The sequence below is a fragment of the Astyanax mexicanus genome, chromosome 20, assembly GCF_023375975.1.
Source record: "Astyanax mexicanus isolate ESR-SI-001 chromosome 20, AstMex3_surface, whole genome shotgun sequence".
NCBI classification, from domain to species: domain Eukaryota; kingdom Metazoa; phylum Chordata; class Actinopteri; order Characiformes; family Acestrorhamphidae; genus Astyanax; species Astyanax mexicanus.
Window position 1 is genome coordinate 11,879,098 of NC_064427.1, and position 26,885 is coordinate 11,905,982.

At 38.2% G+C, this 26,885-nt stretch overlaps 2 protein-coding genes across 2 annotated transcripts in view; one reads left to right on the plus strand and one right to left on the minus strand.

Annotated features, from left to right (window-relative positions):
• LOC125784927 (negative elongation factor E-like) overlaps window positions 1-26,885 on the plus strand; it is a 232,426-nt gene that overhangs the window by 184,394 nt on the left and 21,147 nt on the right. The window lies entirely within an intron of this gene.
• Window positions 26,252-26,885, minus strand: part of LOC111195113 (collagen alpha-1(XXVI) chain) — a 33,842-nt gene continuing 33,208 nt past the window's right edge. The window contains exon 13 of the mRNA XM_049469074.1: window positions 26,252-26,826. Within this exon, the coding sequence (XP_049325031.1) occupies window positions 26,740-26,826 (87 nt within the window). The 3' untranslated portion in view covers window positions 26,252-26,739. The remainder of the gene's footprint in view (window positions 26,827-26,885) is intronic.

The window sequence follows — 26,885 nt, forward strand, 5'->3', positions numbered from 1 at the left end:
TATTACGATGCCACACATAATACCCATTGGCATGTATTAGCTCCGCCCAACAGGAAGTCGGCCATTTTGAAAAATGTTAAATTTTTAAACATTTTTCACATACTCATTCGAACTCCTCCTAGAGTCTTTGTCAGATTACAACTAAATGGTCTGTGGATAGTCTCCAGACATACGTGGTGCTAAATTGCGAAGGAATAGTCGATAGCTGAAACGATGACGTAATGGTGGGCAATTGATTTAATGGAGACACAACACTAAACCAAATAGAAACATTAGCATGGTCAGAATACAGCTGCTTGGAAATTCATGAAACTTGGCAAAAACATAAAAGACATCATTACACACATTTCCAGTGTTGATATGATTGACTCCGCCCAACAGGAAGTCGGCCATTTTGAAAAACGTGCATTTTACACACATTTTTTGCATACTTTGTCGAACTCCTCCTAGGGAATTTGTTGAATACTCTTGATATTTGTCAGCAATAAACTACTACCATCCGTGATGATAAATTGCGAAGGAATAGTCGATATCTTAAACGAGGACGAAATGGCGGACAGTTGAATTGCTGGAGATACCCCATTAAAATAGGAAGTAAATACATTCTGGTGTTGGTAGGTGTTTGAGGAGGTTAGACAGGTTGAAAACTCTCGAAACTTTACAGGCCTGCTTGATTTAAGCGGTCCTTTGATTAAAAATTGAAATTTCATAGATACATATTTCATTGGCTCTATAGCGCCACCTAGGTTTCAATGCATATTTGACATTACGGGAATGCTCAAAAACTCTTGAAAATTGTCAGATTCCATAAGATCTAAAAACACTTTACAAATATTGTGATAATTTTTTCATGTGTAGCTAGCGGACTCTATAGCGCCCCCTAATTCATTCGTTTAATAAATTAGCTGTGGATGTGTCACAATTTGTCTAATCTTCTCAAATTTTGGTAGGAGCGTAGATACTATGACTCTGCACATATTTGCAGTTAGTTTGTATTAGCTCCGCCCAACAGGAAGTCGGCCATATTGGATTTTGTAATTTTTTTACACTTTTTTTCACAAACTCATTTAAACTGCTCCTAAAGTCTTTGTCAGATTATCTCTAAATTAGCTGAGAATGAACATCAGACACAGTTGATGAAAATTGCCAAAGGAATAGTTGATCGCTAAAACGGTGACGTAATGGCGAGCAATTGATTGAATAGAGACGCAACACTAAACCAAAGTGAAACCGTGACACAGTCAGAACACAGATGATTAAAAATTCATGAAACTTGGCAAAAACACAAGAGACATCATTAGACACGTTTTCAGTATTGGTAGGACTGACTCCGCCCAACAGGAAGTCGGCCATTTTGAAATATCTGAATTTTGCATACATTTTTTGCGTATGTTGTCAAACTACTCCTAGAAATTTTGTTGAATTCTCTTGGTATTTGGTAAATATAAACATTGAACATATCTGATGATAAATTGTGAAGAAATAGTCGATATCTTAAACGAGGAGGGAATGGCGGACGGTTGAATGTTTGAGATGCCACATCAAAACTGGAGGTTGACACATACGTAATGCTAGGAGTTTTGAGGACGTTATAAGAGAGAAAAGCTCACAAACTTTGACTGGCCTGCTTATCTGAGGCTGTTGTTTGATCTAGAATTAGAATTTCAAATATATGTTTTAACAGCTCTATAGCACCACCTGTATTTTAAATGGGTATTTATCTGAGGCTGTTGTTTGATCTAGAATTAGAATTTCAAATATATGTGTTTTAACAGCTCTATAGCGCCACCTGTATTTTAAATGGGTATTTCACATTTTTGGCAGGATAGAAAACTCTTGAAAATTACCACACTTAATAAGACCTCAAAATTACTTTCACCGGTTTCTCGGTTTGGCCCGGTACGATTTGCGCTGTTGTGCGAGGGCCCTACGTCCCCCTGTGACAGGGGGACAACTCGTTATTTTTATTTTTAAACTTCGCGCCCATTTTTGAGGCCTTTCTGATACTCGAAAACTCTTGAATTTTGGCACAGACATCAAAGCCGGTGAAAAATTTGAAATTTCACAGTTCCTGGGCTTGGGCGTTGATCAGGAGCTCTATAGCGCCCCCAAACGTTGCTAGTGGCCGGGATAAAGTTTGTCCAATGTGCACCAACTTTGGTATGCTCATTGACCTCATTATACCGATCAAGAATCACTTGGATTTATTTGACTCCGCCTAACAGGAAGTCGGCCATTTTGGCAGGAAGTCGCAAAATAAAAAGTTTCCCGTGGTGTTTTGGGTGGGTTACGATGTTCGAAAACTTATAAAATTTCACACGCATATTGGGCATAGGCTGTACTTTGATGTAAAATTGGAATTTTTCATATTCATAATTTATCAGCTCTCTAGCGCCACCTATTTTATATGACATTTATAGAAAGCTCTTAGCCTCTTCTAAATAAGCAGACCCAATAATGCCTTTAAATGATTTCGAGAAATGTAATTGTTTTTCTAATGTGCAGCTAAATGACTCTACAGCGCCCCCTATTTGGTTTAGGCTAATAAATTAGCGGTAGCTGTCTCAAATTTTCCCCAATGTTCAAGATTTTTGGTAGAAAAATAGATATTACGATGCCACACATAATACCCATTGGCATGTATTAGCTCCGCCCAACAGGAAGTCGGCCATTTTGAAAAATGTTAAATTTTTACACATTTTTCACGAACTCATTCGAACTCCTCCTAGAGTCTTTGTCAGATTAAAACTAAATGGTCTGTGGATAGTCTCCAGACATACATGGTGCTAAATTGCGAAGGAATAGTCGATAGCTGAAACGATGACGTAATGGCGGGCAATTGATTTAATGGAGACACAACACTAAACCAAATAGAAACATTAGCATGGTCAGAATACAGCTGCTTGGAAATTCATGAAACTTGGCAAAAATATAAAAGACATCATTACACACGTTTTCAGTGTTGATATGATTGACTCCGCCCAACAGGAAGTCGGCCATTTTGAAAAACGTGCATTTTACACACATTTTTTGCATACTTTGTCGAACTCCTCCTAGGGAATTTGTTGAATACTCTTGATATTTGTCAACAATAAACTACTACCATCCTTGATGATAAATTGCGAAGGAATAGTCGATATCTTAAACGAGGACGAAATGGCGGACAGTTGAATTGCTTGAGATACCCCATTAAAACAGGAAGTAAATACATTCTGGTGTTGGTAGGTGTTTGAGGAGGTTAAACAGGTTGAACACTCACAAAACTTTTCAGGCCTGCTTGATTTAAGCAGTACTTTGATTAAAAATTGAAATTTCATATATACATATTTCATTGGCTCTATAGCGCCACCTAGGTTTCAATGCATATTTGACATTACGGAAATGCTCAAAAACTCTTGAAAATTGTCAGATTCCATAAGATCTAAAAAACACTTTACAAATATTGTGATAATTTTTTCATGTGTAGCTAGCGGACTCTACAGCGCCCCCTAATTCATACGGTTAATAAATTAGCTTTGGATGTGTCAAAATTTGTCTAATCTTTTCAAATTTTGGTAGGAGCGTAGATACTATGACTTTGCACATATTTGCAATTGGTTTGTATTAGCTCCGCCCAACAGGAAGTCGGCCATTTTGAAATTTGTGTAATTTTTACAAATTTTTAACAAACTCATTCAAACTGCTCCTAAAGTCTTTGTCAGATTACCTCTAAATTAGCTGAGAATGAACATCAGACACATTTGATGAAAATTGCCAAAGGAATAATTGATCGCTAAAACGGTGACGTAATGGCGGGCAATTGATTGACTAGAGACGCAACACTAAACCAAAGTGAAACCATGACACAGTCAGAACACAGATGATTAAAAATTCATGAAACTTGGCAAAAACACAAGAGACATCATTAGACACGTTTTCAGTATTGGTAGGACTGACTCCGCCCAACAGGAAGTCGGCCATTTTGAAATATCTGAATTTTACATACATTTGTTGTGTATATTGTCAAACTACTCCTAGAAATTTTCTTGAATTCTCTTGGTATTTGGTAAAAATAAACATTAAACATATCTGATGATAAATTGTGAAGGAATAGTCGATATCTCAAACGAGGACGAAATGGCAGATGGTTGAATTTGTGAGATGCCACATCAAAACAGGAGGTGAAAACCTAGGTAATGCCAGGTGTTTTGAGGAGGTTATAACGGAGAAAAACTCACAAAATTTGACCAGTCTGCTTATCTAAGGCTGTTGTTTGATGTAGAATTAGAATTTCAAATACATGTATTTTAACAGCGCTATAGCGCTACCTGTATTTTAAATGGATATTTCACATGTTTAACAGGATAGAAAACTCTTGAAAATTGGCACACTCAATAAGACCTTAAAATTACTTTTACCGGTTTCTCGGTTTGGCCCGGTACGATTTGCGCTGTTGTGCGAGGGCCCTACGTCCCCCTGTGACAGGGGGACAACTCGTTATTATTATTATTAGGGCCCGAGCACCGAAGGCGCAGGCGAAGCCTGCACCGGAGGTGCAAAGCCCTATTGTTTTTGGTCCGTTTATTAGGGCCCGAGCACCGAAGGCGCAGGCGAAGCCTGCACCGGAGGTGCAAAGCCCTATTGTTTTTGGTCCGTTTATTAGGGCCCGAGCACCGAAGGCGCAGGCGAAGCCTGCACCGGAGGTGCAAAGCCCTATTGTTTTTGGTCCGTTTATTATTATTAGGGCCCGAGCACCGAAGGCGCAGGCGCAGCCTGCACCGGAGGTGCAAAGCCCTATTGTTTTTGGTCCGTTTATTATTATTATTATTATTATTATTATTATTATTATTATTCTGCCTCTTTGCGTCCATTTTTGAGGCATTTCCGATACTCGAAAACTCACGCATTTTGGCACAGGCCTCAAGCTCGGTGAAAATTTAAAAGTTCCATAGAGGCTGGACTTAGGCGTGGTTCAGGAGCTCTATAGCGCCCCCAAACGTAAGCAGTGTCTGGGATGAAGTTTGTCCAATGTACACCAACTTTGGTAAGCTCATTGACCTCCTCATAAAGAACAAGGATCAATTTGATTTATTTGACTCTGCCCAACAGGAAGTCGGCCATTTTGACAGGAAGTTGCAAAATAAAAAGTTTCCCGCTGGGTTTCGGAGGGGTTAAGATGTTTGAAAACTCCTAAAATTTTACAGAGCTATTTAGCTTAGGCCAAACTTTGACCTTCAGTTGGAATTTCGTAAATTCGTGTTTCATCAGCTCTCTAGCGCCACCTATTTTATATCACATTTATAAAAAGCTCTCAGCCTCTTGATAATTGGCAGATTCAATAAGTCTTTGAAATGATTTAGAAATATTTTGTCGTTTTTCTCATGTGTAGCTAGAGGACTCTACAGCGCCCCCTATTTTATTTAGGCCATTAAATTAGCTGTAGCTGTCTCAAAATTTCTCCAATATTCTAGATTTTTGGCAACAACATAGAGAGTATCATCCCGCACATATTACCCATTGGCTGGTATTAGCTCCGCCCAACAGGAAGTCGGCCATTTTGAAATTTGTGGAATTTTTACACATTTTTCACGAACTCATTCAAACTCCTCCTAGAGTCTTTGTCAGATTATCTCTAAATTGGGCGTGGGTAGGCTCCAGACATACGTGGTGATAAATTGCGAAGGAATAGTCGATAGCTGAAACGATGACGTAATGGCAGGCAATTAATTTAATGGAGAAGCAACACTAAACAAAAGTGAAACCATGACACGGTCATAACACAGATGATTGAAAATTCATGAAACTTGGCAAAAACACAAGAGACATCATAAGACACGTTTTTATCATTGGTAAGACTGACTCCGCCCAACAGGAAGTCGGCCATTTTGAAAAAAGTGCATTTTACACACATTTTTTGCATACTTTGTCGAACTCCTCCTAGGGAATTTGTTGAATACTCTTGATATTTGTCTGTAATAAACTACTAACATACTTGATTGTAAATTGCGAAGGAATAGTCGATATCTTAAACGAGGACGAAATAGCGGACAGTTGAATTGCTTGAGATGCCCCGTTAAAACAGGAAGTGAATACATTCTGGTGTTAGTAGGTGTTTGAGGAGGTTAAAAAGGTTGAAAACTCTCAAAAATTTACAGGCCTGCTTGATTTAAGCAGTACTTTGATCTGAAATTAAAATTTCATATATACGTATTTCATTGGCTCTATAGCGCCACCTAGGTTTCAATGCATATTTGACATTACGGGAATGCTCAAAACCTCTTGAAAATTGACAGATTGCATAAGACCTCATAACACTTTACAAATATTTTGACAATTTTTTCATGTATAGCTAGCGGACTGTACAGCGCCCCCTAATTTGTTCATTTAATAAATTAGCTGTGGATGTGTCAAAATTTGTCTAATCTTCTCAAATTTTGGTAGGATCGTAGATAGTATGACCCTGCACATATTTGCAATTGGCTTGTATTAGCTCCGCCCAACAGAAAGTCGGCCATATTGGAATTTGTAATATTTTTGCACATTTTTCACAAACTCATTTAAACTGCTCCTAAAGTCTTTGTCAGATTACCTCTTATTTCGCTGTAAATGAACAACAGACATATTTGATGATAATTGGCAAAGGATTAGTTGATCGGTAAAACGGTGACCCAATGGCGAGCAATTGAGTCACTAGAGACGCAACACTAAACCAAAGTGAAACCATGACATGGTCAGAAAACAGATTATTGAAAATTCATGAAACTTGGCAAAAACACAAAAGACATCATTACACACATTTTCAGCATTGGTAGGACTGACTCCGCCCAACAGGAAGTCGGCCATTTTGAAATATCTGCATTTTACACACATTTTTTGTGTACATTGTCAAACTACTCCTAGCAAATTTGATGAATTCTCTTGGTATTTGGTAAAAATAAACATTGAACATATCTGATGATAAATTGTGAAGGAATAGTCGATATCTCAAACGAGGAGGAAATGGCAGATGGTTGAATTTTTGAAATCCCACATCAAAACAGGAGGTTGACACCTAGGTAATGCTAGGTGTTTTGAGGAAGTTATAAGAGATAAAAGCTCACAAAATTTGACTGGCCTGCTTATCTGAGGCTGTTGTTTGATCTAGAATTAGAATTTTAAATACATGTGTTTTAACAGCGGTATAGCGCCACCTGTATTTTTATTGGATATTTCACATGTTTATTTGGATAGAAAACTCTTGAAAATTGGCACACTCAATTAAGACCTCAAAATTACTTTTACCGGTTTCTCGGTTTGGCCCGGTACGATTTACGCTGTTGTGCGAGGGCCCTACGTCCCCCTGTGACAGGGGAACAACTCGTTATTATTATTATTATTATTATTATTATTATTTTTATTTTTAAACTTCGCGCCCATTTTTGAGGCCTTTCTGATACTCGAAAACTCTTGCATTTTGGCACAGACGTCAAAGCCGGTGAAAAATTTAAAATTACATTGTTTTCAGGTTTGGGCGTGGATCAGGAGCTCTATAGCGCCCCCAAACGTTGCCAGTGGCCGGGATAAAGTTTGTCCAATGTGCACCAACTTTGGTACGCTCATTGACCTCATTATACCGATCAAGAATCACTTGGATTTATTTGACTCTGCCTAACAGGAAGTCGGCCATTTTGGCAGGAAGTCGCAAAATAAAAAGTTTCCCGTGGTGTTTTGGGTGGGTTACGATGTTCGAAAACTCATAAAATTTCACAGGCCTATTCGGCATAGGCTGTACTTTGATGTAAAATTGGAATTTTTCATATTCATAATTTATCAGCTCTCTAGCGCCACCTATTTTATATGACATTTATAGAAAGCTCTTAGCCTCTTCTAAATTAGCAGACCCAATAATGCCTTTAAATGATTTCGAGAAATGTAATCATTTTTCTAATGTGGTGCTAAATGACTCTACAGCGCCCCCTATTTGGTTTAGGCTAATAAATTAGCGGTAGCTGTCTCAAATTTTCCCCAATGTTCAAAATTTTTGGTAGAAACATAGATATTACGATGCCACACATAATACCCATTGGCATGTATTAGCCCTGCCCAACAGGAAGTCGGCCATTTTGAAAAATGTTAAATTTTTAAACATTTTTCACATACTCATTCGAACTCCTCCTATAGTCTTTGTCAGATTACAACTAAATGGTCTGTGGATAGTCTCCAGACATACATGGTGCTAAATTGCGAAGGAATAGTCGATAGCTGAAACGATGACGTAATGGCGGGCAATTGATTTAATGGAGACACAACACTAAACCAAATAGAAACATTAGCATGGTCAGAATACAGCTGCTTGGAAATTCATGAAACTTGGCAAAAACATAAAAGACATCATTACACACATTTTCAGTGTTGATATGATTGACTCCGCCCAACAGGAAGTCGGCCATTTTGAAAAACGTGCATTTTACACACATTTTTTGCATACTTTGTCGAACTCCTCCTAGGGAATTTGTTGAATACTCTTGATATTTGTCAGTAATAAACTACTAACACACCTGATGATAAATTGCGAAGGAATAGTCGATATCTTAAACAAGGACGAAATGGCGGACAGTTGAATTGCTGGAGATACCCCATTAAAATAGGAAGTAAATACATTCTGGTGTTGGTAGGTGTTTGAGGAGGTTAAAAAGGTTGAAAACTCTCGAAAATTTACAGGCCTGCTTGATTTAAGCAGTACTTTGATCTGAAATTAAAATTTCATATATACGTATTATATTTGGCTCCATAGCGCCACCTAGGTTTCAATGCATATTAGACATTACGGGAATGCTCAAAACCTCTTGAAAATTGACAGATTGCATAAGACCTAAAAACACTTTACAAATATTTTGACAATTTTTTCATGTATAGCTAGCGGACTCTACAGCGCCCCCTAATTCATTCGTTTAATAAATTAGCTGTGGATGTGTCAAAATTTGTCTAATCTTCTCAAATTTTGGTAGGATCGTAGGTAGTATGACCCTGCACATATTTGCAATTGGCTTGTATTAGCTCCGCCCAACAGGAAGTCGGCCATATTGGAATTTGTAATATTTTTACACATTTTTCACAAACTCATTTAAACTGCTTCTAAAGTCTTTGTCACATTACCTCTTATTTCGCTGTAAATGAACAACAGACACATTTGATGATAACTGCCAAAGGATAAGTCGATCGGTAAAACGGTGACCCAATGGCGAGCAATTGATTCACTAGAGACGCAACACTAAACCAAAGTGAAACCATGACACGGTCAGAACACAGATCATTGAAAATTCCTGAAACTTGGCAAAAACACAAAAGACATCATTACACACATTTTCAGCATTGGTAGGACTGACTCCGCCCAACAGGAAGTCGGCCATTTTGAAATATCTGCATTTTACACACATTTTTTGTGTATATTGTCAAACTACTCCTAGCAAATTTGTTGAATTCTCTTGGTATTTGGTAAAAATAAACATTGAACATATCTGATGATAAATTGTGAAGGAATAGTCGATATCTCAAACGAGGACGAAATGGCAGATGGTTGAATTTGTGAGATGCCACATCAAAACAGGAGGTCAAAACCTAGGTAATGCCAGGTGTTTTGAGGAGGTTATAATGGAGAAAAACTCACAAAATTTGACCGGCCTGCTTATCTGAGGCTGTTGTTTGATGTAGAATTAGAATTTCAAATACATGTATTTTAACAGCGCTATAGAGCCACCGTTATTTTAAATGGATATTTCACGTTTAACATGATAGAAAACTCTTGAAAATTGGCACACTCAATAAGACCTTAAAATTACTTTCACCGGTTTCTCGGTTTGGCCCGGTACGATTTGCGCTGTTGTGCGAGGGCCCTACGTCCCCCTGTGACAGGGGGACAACTCGTTATTATTATTTTTATTTTTAAACTTCGCACCCATTTTTGAGGCCTTTCTGATACTCGAAAACTCTTGCATTTTGGCACAGACGTCAAAGCCGGTGAAAAATTTTAAATTACATAGTTCACAGGTTTGGGCGTGGATCAGCAGCTCTATAGCGCCCCCAAACGTTGCCAGTGGCCGGGATAAAGTTTGTCCAATGTGCACCAACTTTGGTACGCTCATTGACCTCATTATACCGATCAAGAATCACTTGGATTTATTTGACTCCGCCTAACAGGAAGTCGGCCATTTTGGCAGGAAGTCGCAAAATAAAAAGTTTCCCGTGGTGTTTTGGGTGGGTTACGATGTTCGAAAACTCATAAAATTTCACAGGCCTATTGGGCATAGGCTGTACTTTGATGTAAAATTAGAATTTTTCATATTCATAATTTATCAGCTCTCTAGCGCCACCTATTTTATATGACATTTATAGAAAGCTCTTAGCCTCTTCTAAATTAGCAGACCCAATAATGCCTTTAAATGATTTCGAGAAATGTAAACATTTTTCTAATGTGGTGCTAAATGACTCTACAGCGCCCCCTATTTGGTTTAGGCTAATAAATTAGCGGTAGCTGTCTCAAATTTTCCCCAATGTTCAAAATTTTTGGTAGAAACATAGATATTACGATGCCACACATAATACCCATTGGCATGTATTAGCTCCGCCCAACAGGAAGTCGGCCATTTTGAAAAATGTTAAATTTTTAAACATTTTTCACATACTCATTCGAACTCCTCCTAGAGTCTTTGTCAGATTACAACTAAATGGTCTGTGGATAGTCTCCAGACATACGTGGTGCTAAATTGCGAAGGAATAGTCGATAGCTGAAACGATGACGTAATGGTGGGCAATTGATTTAATGGAGACACAACACTAAACCAAATAGAAACATTAGCATGGTCAGAATACAGCTGCTTGGAAATTCATGAAACTTGGCAAAAACATAAAAGACATCATTACACACATTTCCAGTGTTGATATGATTGACTCCGCCCAACAGGAAGTCGGCCATTTTGAAAAACGTGCATTTTACACACATTTTTTGCATACTTTGTCGAACTCCTCCTAGGGAATTTGTTGAATACTCTTGATATTTGTCAGCAATAAACTACTACCATCCGTGATGATAAATTGCGAAGGAATAGTCGATATCTTAAACGAGGACGAAATGGCGGACAGTTGAATTGCTGGAGATACCCCATTAAAATAGGAAGTAAATACATTCTGGTGTTGGTAGGTGTTTGAGGAGGTTAGACAGGTTGAAAACTCTCGAAACTTTACAGGCCTGCTTGATTTAAGCGGTCCTTTGATTAAAAATTGAAATTTCATAGATACATATTTCATTGGCTCTATAGCGCCACCTAGGTTTCAATGCATATTTGACATTACGGGAATGCTCAAAAACTCTTGAAAATTGTCAGATTCCATAAGATCTAAAAACACTTTACAAATATTGTGATAATTTTTTCATGTGTAGCTAGCGGACTCTATAGCGCCCCCTAATTCATTCGTTTAATAAATTAGCTGTGGATGTGTCACAATTTGTCTAATCTTCTCAAATTTTGGTAGGAGCGTAGATACTATGACTCTGCACATATTTGCAGTTAGTTTGTATTAGCTCCGCCCAACAGGAAGTCGGCCATATTGGATTTTGTAATTTTTTTACACTTTTTTTCACAAACTCATTTAAACTGCTCCTAAAGTCTTTGTCAGATTATCTCTAAATTAGCTGAGAATGAACATCAGACACAGTTGATGAAAATTGCCAAAGGAATAGTTGATCGCTAAAACGGTGACGTAATGGCGAGCAATTGATTGAATAGAGACGCAACACTAAACCAAAGTGAAACCGTGACACAGTCAGAACACAGATGATTAAAAATTCATGAAACTTGGCAAAAACACAAGAGACATCATTAGACACGTTTTCAGTATTGGTAGGACTGACTCCGCCCAACAGGAAGTCGGCCATTTTGAAATATCTGAATTTTGCATACATTTTTTGCGTATGTTGTCAAACTACTCCTAGAAATTTTGTTGAATTCTCTTGGTATTTGGTAAATATAAACATTGAACATATCTGATGATAAATTGTGAAGAAATAGTCGATATCTTAAACGAGGAGGGAATGGCGGACGGTTGAATGTTTGAGATGCCACATCAAAACTGGAGGTTGACACATACGTAATGCTAGGAGTTTTGAGGACGTTATAAGAGAGAAAAGCTCACAAACTTTGACTGGCCTGCTTATCTGAGGCTGTTGTTTGATCTAGAATTAGAATTTCAAATATATGTTTTAACAGCTCTATAGCACCACCTGTATTTTAAATGGGTATTTATCTGAGGCTGTTGTTTGATCTAGAATTAGAATTTCAAATATATGTGTTTTAACAGCTCTATAGCGCCACCTGTATTTTAAATGGGTATTTCACATTTTTGGCAGGATAGAAAACTCTTGAAAATTACCACACTTAATAAGACCTCAAAATTACTTTCACCGGTTTCTCGGTTTGGCCCGGTACGATTTGCGCTGTTGTGCGAGGGCCCTACGTCCCCCTGTGACAGGGGGACAACTCGTTAGGGCCCGAGCACCGAAGGCGCAGGCGAAGCCTGCACCGGAGGTGCAAAGCCCTATTGTTTTTGGTCCGTTTATTATTATTATTATTATTATTATTATTATTATTATTATTCTGCCTCTTTGCGTCCATTTTTGAGGCATTTCCGATACTCGAAAACTCACGCATTTTGGCACAGGCCTCAAACTCGGCGAAAATTGTAAAGTTCCATAGAGGCTGGACTTTGGCGTGGTTCAGGAGCTCTATAGCGCCACCAAACATCGGCATTGGCCGAGATGAAGTTTGTCCAACGTGCACCAACTTTGGTACGCTCATTGACCTCCTCATAAACAACAAGAATCACTTGGTTTTATTTGACTCCGCCCAACAGGAAGTCGGCCATTTTGACAGGAAGTTGCGAAATAAAAAGTTTCCCGCTGAGTTTCGGAGGGGTTAAGATGTTTGAAATCTCCTAAAATTTTACAGAGCTATTTGGCTTAGGCCAAACTTTGACCTTAAGTTGGAATTTCGTAAATTCGTGTTTCATCAGCTCTCTAGCGCCACCTATTTTATATCACATTTATAAAAAGCTCTCAGCCTCTTGATAATTGGCAGATTCAATAAGTCTTTGAAATGATTTAGAAATATTTTGTCGTTTTTCTCATGTGTAGCTAGATGACTCTACAGCGCCCCCTATTTTATTTAGGCCATTAAATTAGCTGTAGCTGTCTCAAAATTTCTCCAATATTCTCGATTTTTGGCAACAACATAGAAAGTATCATCCCGCACATATTACCCATTGACTGGTATTAGCTCCGCCCAACAGGAAGTCGGCCATTTTGAAATTTGTGGAATTTTTACACATTTTTCACGAACTCATTCAAACTCCTCCTAGAGTCTTTGTCAGATTATCTCTAAATTGGGCGTGGGTAGGCTCCAGACATACATGGTGATAAATTGCGAAGGAATAGTCGATAGCTGAAACGATGATGTAATGGCAGGCAATTAATTTAATGGAGACGCAACACTAAACAAAAGTGAAACCATGACACGGTCATAACACAGATGATTGAAAATTCATGAAACTTGGCAAAAACACAAGAGACATCATAAGACACGTTTTTAGTATTCGTAAGACTGAATCCGCCCAACAGGAAGTCGGCCATTTTGAAATAAGTGCATTTTACACACATTTTTTGCATACTTTGTCGAACTCCTCCTAGGGAATTTGTTGAATACTCTTGATATTTGTCAGTAATAAACTACTAACACACCTGATGATAAATTGCGAAGGAATAGTCGATATCTTAAACGGCGACGAAATGGCGGACAGTTGAGTTGCTGGAGATACCTCATTAAAACAGGAAGTGAATACATTCTGGTGTTGGTAGGTGTTTGAGGAGGTTAAAAAGGTTGAAAACTCTCGAAACTTTACAGGCCTGCTTGATTTAAGTGGTACTTGGATCAAAAATTCAAATTTCATATATACGTATTTCATTGGCTCTATAGCGCCACCTAGGTTTCAATGCATATTTGACATTACGGGAATGCTCAAAAACTCTTGAAAATTGTCAGATTCTATAAGACCTTAAAACAATTTACAAATATTGTGATAATTTTTTCATGTGTAGCTAGCAGACTCTACAGCGCCCCCTAATTCGTTTGTTTAATAAATTAGCTGTGGATGTGTCAAAATTTGTCTAATCTTCTCAAATTTTGGTAGGATCGTAGATAGTATGACCCTGCACATATTTGCAATTGGCTTGTATTAGCTCCGCCCAACAGGAAGTCGGCCATATTGGAATTTGTAATATTTTTACAAATTTTTCACAAACTAATTTAAACTGCTCCTAAAGTCTTTGTCAGATTACCTCTTATTTCGCTGTAAATGAACAACAGACATATTTGATGATAATTGCCAAAGGATTAGTTGATCGGTAAAACGGTGACCCAATGGCGAGCAATTGAGTCACTAGAGACGCAACACTAAACCAAAGTGAAACCATGACATGGTCAGAAAACAGATTATTGAAAATTCATGAAACTTGGCAAAAACACAAAAGACATCATTACACACATTTTCAGCATTGGTAGGACTGACTCCGCCCAACAGGAAGTCGGCCATTTTGAAATATCTGCAATTTATACACATTTTTTGTGTACATTGTCAAACTACTCCTAGCAAATTTGATGAATTCTCTTGGTATTTGGTAAAAATAAACATTGAACATATCTGATGATAAATTGTGAAGGAATAGTCGATATCTCTAACGAGGACGAAATGGCAGATGGTTGAATTTTTGAGATCCCACATCAAAACAGGAGGTGAAAACCTAGGTAATGCCAGGTGTTTTGAGGAGGTTATAACGGAGAAAAACTCACAAAATTTGACCGGCCTGCTTATCTAAGGCTGTTGTTTGATGTAGAATTAGAATTTCAAATACATGTATTTTAACAGCGCCATAGCGCCACCTGTATTTTAAATGGATATTTCACGTGTTTAACAGGATAGAAAACTCTTGAAAATTGGCACGCTCAATAAGACCTCAAAATTACTTTTACCGGTTTCTCGGTTTGGCCCGGTACGATTTGCGCTGTTGTGCGAGGGCCCTACGTCCCCCTGTGACAGGGGGACAACTCGTTATTATTAGGGCCCGAGCACCGAAGGCGCAGGCGAAGCCTGCACCGGAGGTGCAAAGCCCTATTGTTTTTGGTCCGTTTATTATTATTTTTATTTACAAACTTTGCGCCCATTTTTGAGGCCTTTCCGATACTCGAAAACTCTTGCATTTTGGCACAGACGTCAAAGCCGGTGAAAAATTTTAAATTACATTGTTCACAGGTTTGGGCGTGGATCAGGAGCTCTATAGCGCCCCCAAACGTTGCCAGTGGCCGGGATAAAGTTTGTCCAATGTGCACCAACTTTGGTACGCTCATTGACCTCATTATACTGATCAAGAATCACTCGGATTTATTTGACTCCGCCTAACAGGAAGTCGGCCATTTTGGCAGGAAGTCGCAAAATAAAAAGTTTCCCGTGGTGTTTTGGGTGGGTTACGATGTTCAAAAACTCATAAAATTTCACAGGCCTATTGGGCATAGGATGTACTTTGATGTAAAATTGGAATTTTTCATATTCATAATTTATCAGCTCTCTAGCGCCACCTATTTTATATGACATTTATAGAAAGCTCTTAGCCTCTTCTAAATTAGCAGACCCAATAATGCCTTTAAATGATTTCGAGAAATGTAATCATTTTTCTAATGTGGTGCTAAATGACTCTACAGCGCCCCCTATTTGGTTTAGGCTAATAAATTAGCGGTAGCTGTCTCAAATTTTCCCCAATGTTCAAAATTTTTGGTAGAAACATAGATATTACGATGCCACACATAATACCCATTGGCATGTATTAGCTCCGCCCAACAGGAAGTCGGCCATTTTGAAAAATGTTAAATTTTTAAACATTTTTCACATACTCATTCGAACTCCTCCTAGAGTCTTTGTCAGATTACAACTAAATGGTCTGTGGATAGTCTCCAGACATACATGGTGCTAAATTGCGAAGGAATAGTCGATAGCTGAAACGATGATGTAATGGCGGGCAATTGATTTAATGGAGACACAACACTAAACCAAATAGAAACATTAGCATGGTCAGAATACAGCTGCTTGGAAATTCATGAAACTTGGCAAAAACATAAAAGACATCATTACACACATTTTCAGTGTTGATATGATTGACTCCGCCCAACAGGAAGTCGGCCATTTTGAAAAACGTGCATTTTACACACATTTTTTGCATACTTTGTCGAACTCCTCCTAGGGAATTTGTTGAATACTCTTGATATTTGTCAGCAATAAACTACTACCATCCGTGATGATAAATTGCGAAGGAATAGTCGATATCTTAAACGAGGACGAAATGGCGGACAGTTGAATTGCTGGAGATACCCCATTAAAATAGGAAGTAAATACATTCTGGTGTTGGTAGGTGTTTGAGGAGGTTAAACAGGTTGAAAACTCTCGAAACTTTACAGGCCTGCTTGATTTAAGCGGTCCTTTGATTAAAAATTTAAATTTCATATATACATATTTCATTGGCTCTATAGCGCCACCTAGGATTCAATGCATATTTGACATTACGGAAATGCTCAAAAACTCTTGAAAATTGTCAGATTCCATAAGATCTAAAAACACTTTACAAATATTGTGATAATTTTTTCATGTGTAGCTAGCGGACTCTATAGCGCCCCCTAATTCATTCGTTTAATAAATTAGCTGTGGATGTGTCACAATTTGTCTAATCTTCTCAAATTTTGGTAGGAGCGTAGATACTATGACTCTGCACATATTTGCAATTGGTTTGTATTAGCTCCGCCCAACAGGAAGTCGGCCATATTGGATTTTGTAATTTTTTTACACTTTTTTTCACAAACTCATTTAAACTGCTCCTAAAGTCTTTGTCAGATTACCTCTAAATTAGCTGAGAATGAACATCAGACACAGTTGATGAAAATTGCCAAAGGAATAGTTGATCGCTAAAACGGTGACGTAATGGCGAGCAATTGATTGAATAGAGACGCAACACTAAACCAAAGTGAAACCATGACACAGTCAGAACACAGATGATTAAAAATTCATGAAACTTGGCAAAAACACAAGAGACATCATTAGACACGTTTTCAGTATTGGTAGGACTGACTCCGCCCAACAGGAAGTCGGCCATTTTGAAACATCTGTATTTTGCATACATTTTTTGCGTATGTTGTCAAACTACTCCTAGAAATTTTGTTGAATTCTCTTGGTATTTGGTAAATATAAACATTGAACATATCTGATGATAAATTGTGAAGAAATAGTCGATATCTTAAACGAGGAGGGAATGGCGGACGGTTGAATGTTTGAGATGCCACATCAAAACTGGAGGTTGACACATAGGTAATGCTAGGAGTTTTGAGGACGTTATAAGAGAGAAAAGCTCACAAACTTTGACTGGCCTGCTTATCTGAGGCTGTTGTTTGATCTAGAATTAGAATTTCAAATATATGTGTTTTAACAGCTCTATAGCGCCACCTGTATTTTAAATGGGTATTTCACATTTTTGGCAGGATAGAAAACTCTTGAAAATTACCACACTTAATAAGACCTCAAAATTACTTTCACCGGTTTCTCGGTTTGGCCCGGTACGATTTGCGCTGTTGTGCGAGGGCCCTACGTCCCCCTGTGACAGGGGGACAACTCGTTATTAGGGCCCGAGCACCGAAGGCGCAGGCGAAGCCTGCACCGGAGGTGCAAAGCCCTATTGTTTTTGGTCCGTTTATTATTATTATTATTATTATTATTATTTTTATTTTTAAACTTCGCGCCCATTTTTGAGGCCTTTCTGATACTCGAAAACTCTTGAATTTTGGCACAGACATCAAAGCCGGTGAAAAATTTGAAATTTCACAGTTCCTGGGCTTGGGAGTTGATCAGGAGCTCTATAGCGCCCCCAAACGTTGCCAGTGGCCGGGATAAAGTTTGTCCAATGTGCACCAACTTTGGTACGCTCATTGACCTCATTATACCGATCAAGAATCACTTGGATTTATTTGACTCTGCCTAACAGGAAGTCGGCCATTTTGGCAGGAAGTCGCAAAATAAAAAGTTTCCCGTGGTGTTTTGGGTGGGTTACGATGTTCGAAAACTCATAAAATTTCACAGGCATATTGGGCATAGGCTGTACTTTGATGTAAAATTGGAATTTTTCATATTCATAATTTATCAGCTCTCTAGCGCCACCTATTTTATATGACATTTATAGAAAGCTCTTAGCCTCTTCTAAATAAGCAGACCCAATAATGCCTTTAAATGATTTTGAGAAATGTAATCGTTTTTCTGATGTGGAGCTAAATGACTCTACAGCGCCCCCTATTTGGTTTAGGCTAATAAATTAGCGGTAGCTGTCTCAAATTTTCCCCAATGTTCAAGATTTTTGGTAGAAACATAGATATTACGATGCCACACATAATACCCATTGGCATGTATTAGCTCCGCCCAACAGGAAGTCGGCCATTATGAAAAATGTTAAATTTTTACACATTTTTCACGAACTCATTCGAACTCCTCCTAGAGTCTTTGTCAGATTACAACTAAATGGTCTGTGGATAGTCTCCAGACATACGTGGTGCTAAATTGCGAAGGAATAGTCGATAGCTGAAACGATGACGTAATGGCGGGCAGTTGATTTAATACAGACACAACACTAAACCACATAGAAACATTAGCATGGTCAGAATACAGCTGCTTGGAAATTCATGAAACTTGGCAAAAACATAAAAGACATCATTACACACGTTTTCAGTGTTGATATGATTGACTCCGCCCAACAGGAAGTCGGCCATTTTGAAAAACGTGCATTTTACACACATTTTTTGCATACTTTGTCGAACTCCTCCTAGGGAATTTGTTGAATACTCTTGATATTTGTCAGCAATAAACTACTACCATCCGTGATGATAAATTGCGAAGGAATAGTCGATATCTTAAACGAGGACGAAATGGCGGACAGTTGAACTGCTTGAGATACCCCATTAAAATAGGAAGTAAATACATTCTGGTGTTAGTAGGTGTTTGAGGAGGTTAAACAGGTTGAACACTCACGAAACTTTACAGGCCTGCTTGATTTAAGCGGTCCTTTGATTAAAAATTTAAATTTCATATATACATATTTCATTGGCTCTATAGCGCCACCTAGGTTTCAATGCATATTTGACATTACGGAAATGCTCAAAAACTCTTGAAAACTGTCAGATTCCATAAGATCTAAAAACACTTTACAAATATTGTGATAATTTTTTCATGTGTAGCTAGCGGACTCCACAGCGCCCCCTAATTTGTTCGTTTAATAAATTAGCTGTGGATGTGTCAAAATTTGTCTAATCTTCTCAAATTTTGGTAGGATCGTAGATAGTATGACCCTGCACATATTTGCAATTGGCTTGTATTAGCTCCGCCCAACAGGAAGTCGGCCATATTGGAATTTGTAATATTTTTACACATTTTTCACAAACTAATTTAAACTGCTCCTAAAGTCTTTGTCAGATTACCTCTTATTTCGCTGTAAATGAACAACAGACATATTTGATGATAATTGCCAAAGGATTAGTTGATCGGTAAAACGGTGACCCAATGGCGAGCAATTGAGTCACTAGAGACGCAACACTAAACCAAAGTGAAACCATGACACGGTCAGAAAACAGATTATTGAAAATTCATGAAACTTGGCAAAAACACAAAAGACATCATTACACACATTTTCAGCATTGGTAGGACTGACTCCGCCCAACAGGAAGTCGGCCATTTTGAAATATCTGCATTTTACACACATTTTTTGTGTACATTGTCAAACTACTCCTAGCAAATTTGATGAATTCTCTTGATATTTGGTATAAATAAACATTGAACATATCTGATGATAAATTGTGAAGGAATAGTCGATATTTCAAACGAGGACGAAATGGCAGATGGTTGAATTTTTGAGATCCCACATCAAAACAGGAGGTGAAAACCTAGGTAATGCCAGGTGTTTTGAGGAGGTTATAACGGAGAAAAACTCACAAAATTTGACCGGCCTGCTTATCTAAGGCTGTTGTTTGATGTAGAATTAGAATTTCAAATACATGTATTTTAACAGCGCCATAGCGCCACCTGTATTTTAAATGGATATTTCACATATTTAACAGGATAGAAAACTCTTGAAAATTGGCACACTCAATAAGACATTAAAATTGCTTTTACCGGTTTCTCGGTTTGGCCCGGTACGATTTGCGCTGTTGTGCGAGGGCCCTACGTCCCCCTGTGACAGGGGGACAACTCGTTATTATTATTTTTATTTTTAAACTTCGCGCCCATTTTTGAGGCCTTTCTGATACTCAAAAACTCTTGAATTTTGGCACAGACATCAAAGCCGGTGAAAAATTTGAAATTTCACAGTTCCTGGGCTTGGGCGTTGATCAGGAGCTCTATAGCGCCCCCAAACGTTGCTAGTGGCCGGGATAAAGTTTGTCCAATGTGCACCAACTTTGGTACGCTCATTGACCTCATTATACCGATCAAGAATCACTTAGATTTATTTGACTCCGCCTAACAGGAAGTCGGCCATTTTGGCAGGAAGTCGCAAAATAAAAAGATTCCTGTGGTGTTTTGGGTGGGTTACGATGTTTGAAAACTCATAAAATTTCACAGGCATATTGGGCATAGGCTGTACTTTGATGTAAAATTGGAATTTTTCATATTCATAATTTATCAGCTCTCTAGCGCCACCTATTTTATATGACATTTATAGAAAGCTCTTAGCCTCTTCTAAATAAGCAGACCCAATAATGCCTTTAAATGATTTCGAGAAATGTAATCGTTTTTCTAATGTGGAGCTAAATGACTCTACAGCGCCCCCTATTTGGTTTAGGCTAATAAATTAGCGGTAGCTGTCTCAAATTTTCCCCAATGTTCAAGATTTTTGGTAGAAACATAGATATTACGATGCCACACATAATACCCATTGGCATGTATGAGCTCCGCCCAACAGGAAGTCGGCCATTTTGAAAAATGTTAAATTTTTACACATTTTTCACGAACTCATTCGAACTCCTCCTAGAGTCTTTGTCAGATTACAACTAAATTGTCTGTGGATAGTCTCCAGACATACGTGGTGCTAAATTGCGAAGGAATAGTCGATAGCTGAAACGATGACGTAATGGCGGGCAGTTGATTTAATACAGACACAACACTAAACCAAATAGAAACATTAGCATGGTCAGAACACAGCTGCTTGGAAATTCATGAAACTTGGCAAAAACATAAAAGACATCATTACACACGTTTTCAGTGTTGATATGATTGACTCCGCCCAACAGGAAGTCGGCCATTTTGAAAAACGTGCATTTTACACACATTTTTTGCATACTTTGTCGAACTCCTCCTAGGGAATTTGTTGAATACTCTTGATATTTGTCAGCAATAAACTACTACCATCCGTGATGATAAATTGCGAAGGAATAGTCGATATCTTAAACGAGGACGAAATGGCGGACAGTTGAATTGATTGAGATACCCCATTAAAATAGGAAGTAAATACATTCTGGTGTTAGTAGGTGTTTGAGGAGGTTAAACAGGTTGAACACTCACGAAACTTTACAGGCCTGCTTGATTTAAGCGGTCCTTTGATTAAAAATTTAAATTTCATATATACATATTTCATTGGCTCTATAGCGCCACCTAGGTTTCAATGCATATTTGACATTAAGGAAATGCTCAAAAACTCTTGAAAATTGTCAGATTCCATAAGATCTAAAAACACTTTACAAATATTGTGATAATTTTTTCATGTGTAGCTAGCGGACTCTATAGCGCCCCCTAATTCATTCGTTTAATAAATTAGCTGTGGATGTGTCACAATTTGTCTAATCTTCTCAAATTTTGGTAGGAGCGTAGATACTATGACTCTGCACATATTTGCAATTGGTTTGTATTAGCTCCGCCCAACAGGAAGTCGGCCATATTGGATTTTGTAATTTTTTTACACTTTTTTTCACAAACTCATTTAAACTGCTCCTAAAGTCTTTGTCAGATTACCTCTAAATTAGCTGAGAATGAACATCAGACACAGTTGATGAAAATTGCCAAAGGAATAGTTGATCGCTAAAACGGTGACGTAATGGCGAGCAATTGATTGACTAGAGACGCAACACTAAACCAAAGTGAAACCATGACACAGTCAGAACACAGTTGATTAAAAATTCATGAAACTTGGCAAAAACACAAGAGACATCATTAGACACGTTTTCAGTATTGGTAGGACTGACTCCGCCCAACAGGAAGTCGGCCAATTTGAAATATCTGAATTTTACATACATTTTTTGCGTATGTTGTCAAACTACTCCTAGAAATTTTGTTGAATTCTCTTGGTATTTGGTAAAAATAAACATTGAACATATCTGATGATAAATTGTGAAGAAATAGTCGATATCTTAAACGAGGAGGGAATGACGGACGGTTGAATGTTTGAGATGCCACATCAAAACTGGAGGTTGACACATAGGTAATGCTAGGAGTTTTGAGGACGTTATAAGAGAGAAAAGCTCACAAACTTTGACCGGCCTGCTTATCTGAGGCTGTTGTTTGATCTAGAATTAGAATTTCAAATATGTGTTTTAACAGCTCTATAGCGCCACCTGTATTTTAAATGGGTATTTCACATTTTTGGCAGGATAGAAAACTCTTGAAAATTACCACACTTAATAAGACCTCAAAATTACTTTCACTGGTTTCTCGGTTTGGCCCGGTACGATTTGCGCTGTTGTGCGAGGGCCCTACGTCCCCCTGTGACAGGGGGACAACTCGTTATTATTTTTATTTTTAAACTTCGCGCCCATTTTTGAGGCCTTTCTGATACTCGAAAACTCTTGAATTTTGGCACAGACATCAAAGCCGGTGAAAAATTTTAAATTTCACAGTTCCTGGGCTTGGGCGTTGATCAGGAGCTCTATAGCGCCCCCAAACGTTGCTAGTGGCCGGGATAAAGTTTGTCCAATGTGCACCAACTTTGGTACGCTCATTGACCTCATTATACCAATCAAGAATCACTTGGATTTATTTGACTCCGCCTAACAGGAAGTCGGCCATTTTGGCAGGAAGTCGCAAAATAAAAAGTTTCCCGTGGTGTTTTGGGTGGGTTACGATGTTCGAAAACTCATAAAATTTCACAGGCCTATTGGGCATAGGCTGTACTTTGATGTAAAATTGGAATTTTTCATATTCATAATTTATCAGCTCTCTAGCGCCACCTATTTTATATGACATTTATAGAAAGCTCTTAGCCTCTTCTAAATAAGCAGACCCAATAATGCCTTTAAATGATTTCGAGAAATGTAATCGTTTTTCTAATGTGGAGCTAAATGACTCAACAGCGCCCCCTATTTGGTTTAGGCTAATAAATTAGCGGTAGCTGTCTCAAATTTTCCCCAATGTTCAAGATTTTTGGTAGAAAAATAGATATTACGATGCCACACATAATACCCATTGGCATGTATTAGCTCCGCCCAACAGGAAGTCGGCCATTTTGAAAAATGTTAAATTTTTACACATTTTTCACGAACTCATTCGAACTCCTCCTAGAGTCTTTGTCAGATTACAACTAAATTGTCTGTGGATAGTCTCCAGACATACGTGGTGCTAAATTGCGAAGGAATAGTCGATAGCTGAAACGATGACGTAATGGCGGGCAATTGATTTAATGGAGACACAACACTAAACCAAATAGAAACATTAGCATGGTCAGAATACAGCTGCTTGGAAATTCATGAAACTTGGCAAAAATATAAAAGACATCATTACACACGTTTTCAGTGTTGATATGATTGACTCCGCCCAACAGGAAGTCGGCCATTTTGAAAAACGTGCATTTTACACACATTTTTTGCATACTTTGTCGAACTCCTCCTAGGGAATTTGTTGAATACTCTTGATATTTGTCAACAATAAACTACTACCATCCTTGATGATAAATTGCGAAGGAATAGTCGATATCTTAAACGAGGACGAAATGGCGGACAGTTGAATTGCTTGAGATACCCCATTAAAATAGGAAGTAAATACATTCTGGTGTTAGTAGGTGTTTGAGGAGGTTAAACAGGTTGAACACTCACAAAACTTTTCAGGCCTGCTTGATTTAAGCAGTACTTTGATTAAAAATTGAAATTTCATATATACATATTTCATTGGCTCTATAGCGCCACCTAGGTTTCAATGCATATTTGACATTACGGAAATGCTCAAAAACTCTTGAAAATTGTCAGATTCCATAAGATCTAAAAAACACTTTACAAATATTGTGATAATTAGGTAATGCCAGGTGTTTTGAGGAGGTTATAACGGAGAAAAACTCACAAAATTTGACCAGCCTGCTTATCTAAGGCTGTTGTTTGATGTAGAATTAGAATTTAAAATACATGTATTTTAACAGCGCTATAGCGCTACCCGTATTTTAAATGGATATTTCACATGTTTAACAGAATAGAAAACTCTTGAAAATTGGCACACTCAATAAGACCTTAAAATTACTTTTATCGGTTTCTCGATTTGGCCCGGTACGATTTGCGCTGTTGTGCGAGGGCCCTACGTCCCCCTGTGACAGGGGGACAACACGTTATTTATTATTTTTAAACTTTGCGCCCATTTTTGAGGTCTTTCCAATACACGAAAAATCAGGCATTTTTGCACAGGCCTCAAACTCGGCGAAAATTTTAAAGTTCCATAGAGGCTGGACTTTGGCGTGGTTCAGGAGCTCTATAGCGCCCCCAAACGTCGACATTGGCCAAGATAAAGTTTGTCCAATGTGCCCCAACTTTGGTATGCTCATTGACCTCCTCATACATAACAAGAATCACTTGTTTTAATCGGACTCTGCCAAACAGGAAGTCGGCCATTTTGGCAGGAAATCGCAAAATAAAAAGTTTCCCGCTGGGTTTTGGGGGGCTTATGATGTTCAAAAACTCATAAAACTTCACAGGCATACTTGGCTTAGGGTGACATTTGAAATAAAATTAAAAATTCTTATATTCGTATTTCATCAGCTCTCTAGCGCCACCTTTTTTGTATGTCATCTATAGAATGCTCGAAAATTTTGACAATTTGCAGACTCAGTAATGCTTTCAAATCATTTCGAAAAATGTAATCGTTTTTCGAATAAGTAGCTAGATGACTCTACAGCGCCCCCTATTTGGTTTAGGCTAATAAATTAGCTGTAGCTGTCTCAAAATTTCTCCAATGTTCTCGATTTTTGGTACAAGCATAGATACTACGATGCCACACATAATACCCATTGGCATGTATTAGCTCCACCCAACAGGAAGTCGGCCATATTGAAAAATGTTAAATTTTTACACATTTTTCACGAACTCATTCGAACTCCTCCTAGAGTCTTCGTCAGATTACCTCTAAATTGGGTCTGGATATGCTCCAGACATACTTGGTGCTAAATTGCGAAGGAATAGTCGATAGCTGAAACGATGACATAATGGCGGGCAATTGATTTAATGGAGACGTAACACTAAACCAAATAGAAACATGAACATGGTCAGAACACAGCTGCTTGGAAATTCATGAAACTTGGCAAAAACATAAAAGACATCATTACACACGTTTTCAGGGTTGATATGATTGACTCCGCCCAACAGGAAGTCGGCCATTTTGAAAAACGTGCATTTTACACACATTTTTTGCATACTTTGTCGAACTCCTCCTAGGGAACTTGTCGAATACTTTTGATATTTGTCAGCAATAAACTACTAACACACCTGGTGATAAATTGCGAAGGGATAGTCGATATCTTAAACGAGAACGAAATGGCGGACAGTTGAATTGCTTGAGATGCCCCATTAATACAGGAAGTGAATACATCTTGGTGTTGGTAAGTGTTTGGGGAGGTTGCAATGGATGAAAACTTACAAAACCTTACAGGACTGCTTGACTTACGCTCTCCTTTGATCTGAAATTGAAATTTCATATATACGTATTTCATTGGCTCTATAGCTCCACCTAGCTTTCAATGCATAGTTTACATTACGGGAATGCTCAAAATCTCAAAAAAAAAAATTGCCCGCTACAATATAACTGTACATTTCGTGAGAAATCACATATGGGTCCAACTTTCACCAGCTTCTTGGTTTGGCCAGGTACGATTTGCGCTGATATGCGAGGGCCCTACGTCCCCCTGTGACAGGGGGACAACTCGTTGTAATTGTTACTTTGTTTAAATAAAAGTAAGGTTAAAGGAGTCCAAACTGAGAGTATCAAACCCACACTCTTGTCATGTATGGCCCAGTGCTCTAACCACTGAGCCACCACTGCACTAAACCCAGCTAAAAAATCCTGAAGTTAAGAACTAAAGCTTTATAACTCTAACTAAACACATTCAATTCAATCAACACAATTCTTGAATTTTTAACAGAAAAGAAGAGTGCGCTCACTCCCCAGGCCCTCTGCCAGACCTCTGCCAGACCAAACACAGCGTGTAAATGTATAAACCTCAATGATTTTCTTTCTTTTATCTGACTTCATTGTTGTCTAGGAGAAAATCTAGAGGTATTAAGGAAATCTCTGGGCTGTCTTGGCTGTTTGACTGTGATTGTGATCAACAGTGATAAACCTGACTATTTTATTTACACAGCAGAAACACAGAAAAACTGTCTGTTGCACACTCACACTGCAGTAAACTACAAACACAGCTCATATCTGACCGTGAACTCCGATCATGTGTTCCAGAATCAGAACTCTCTCAGCCAGGATCTTCAGCGCCACCCTCAGCTGCTGCACCTACAATACAAACATACCACGCAGCACACACTAACATAAATAAAAATAAACAATTATAA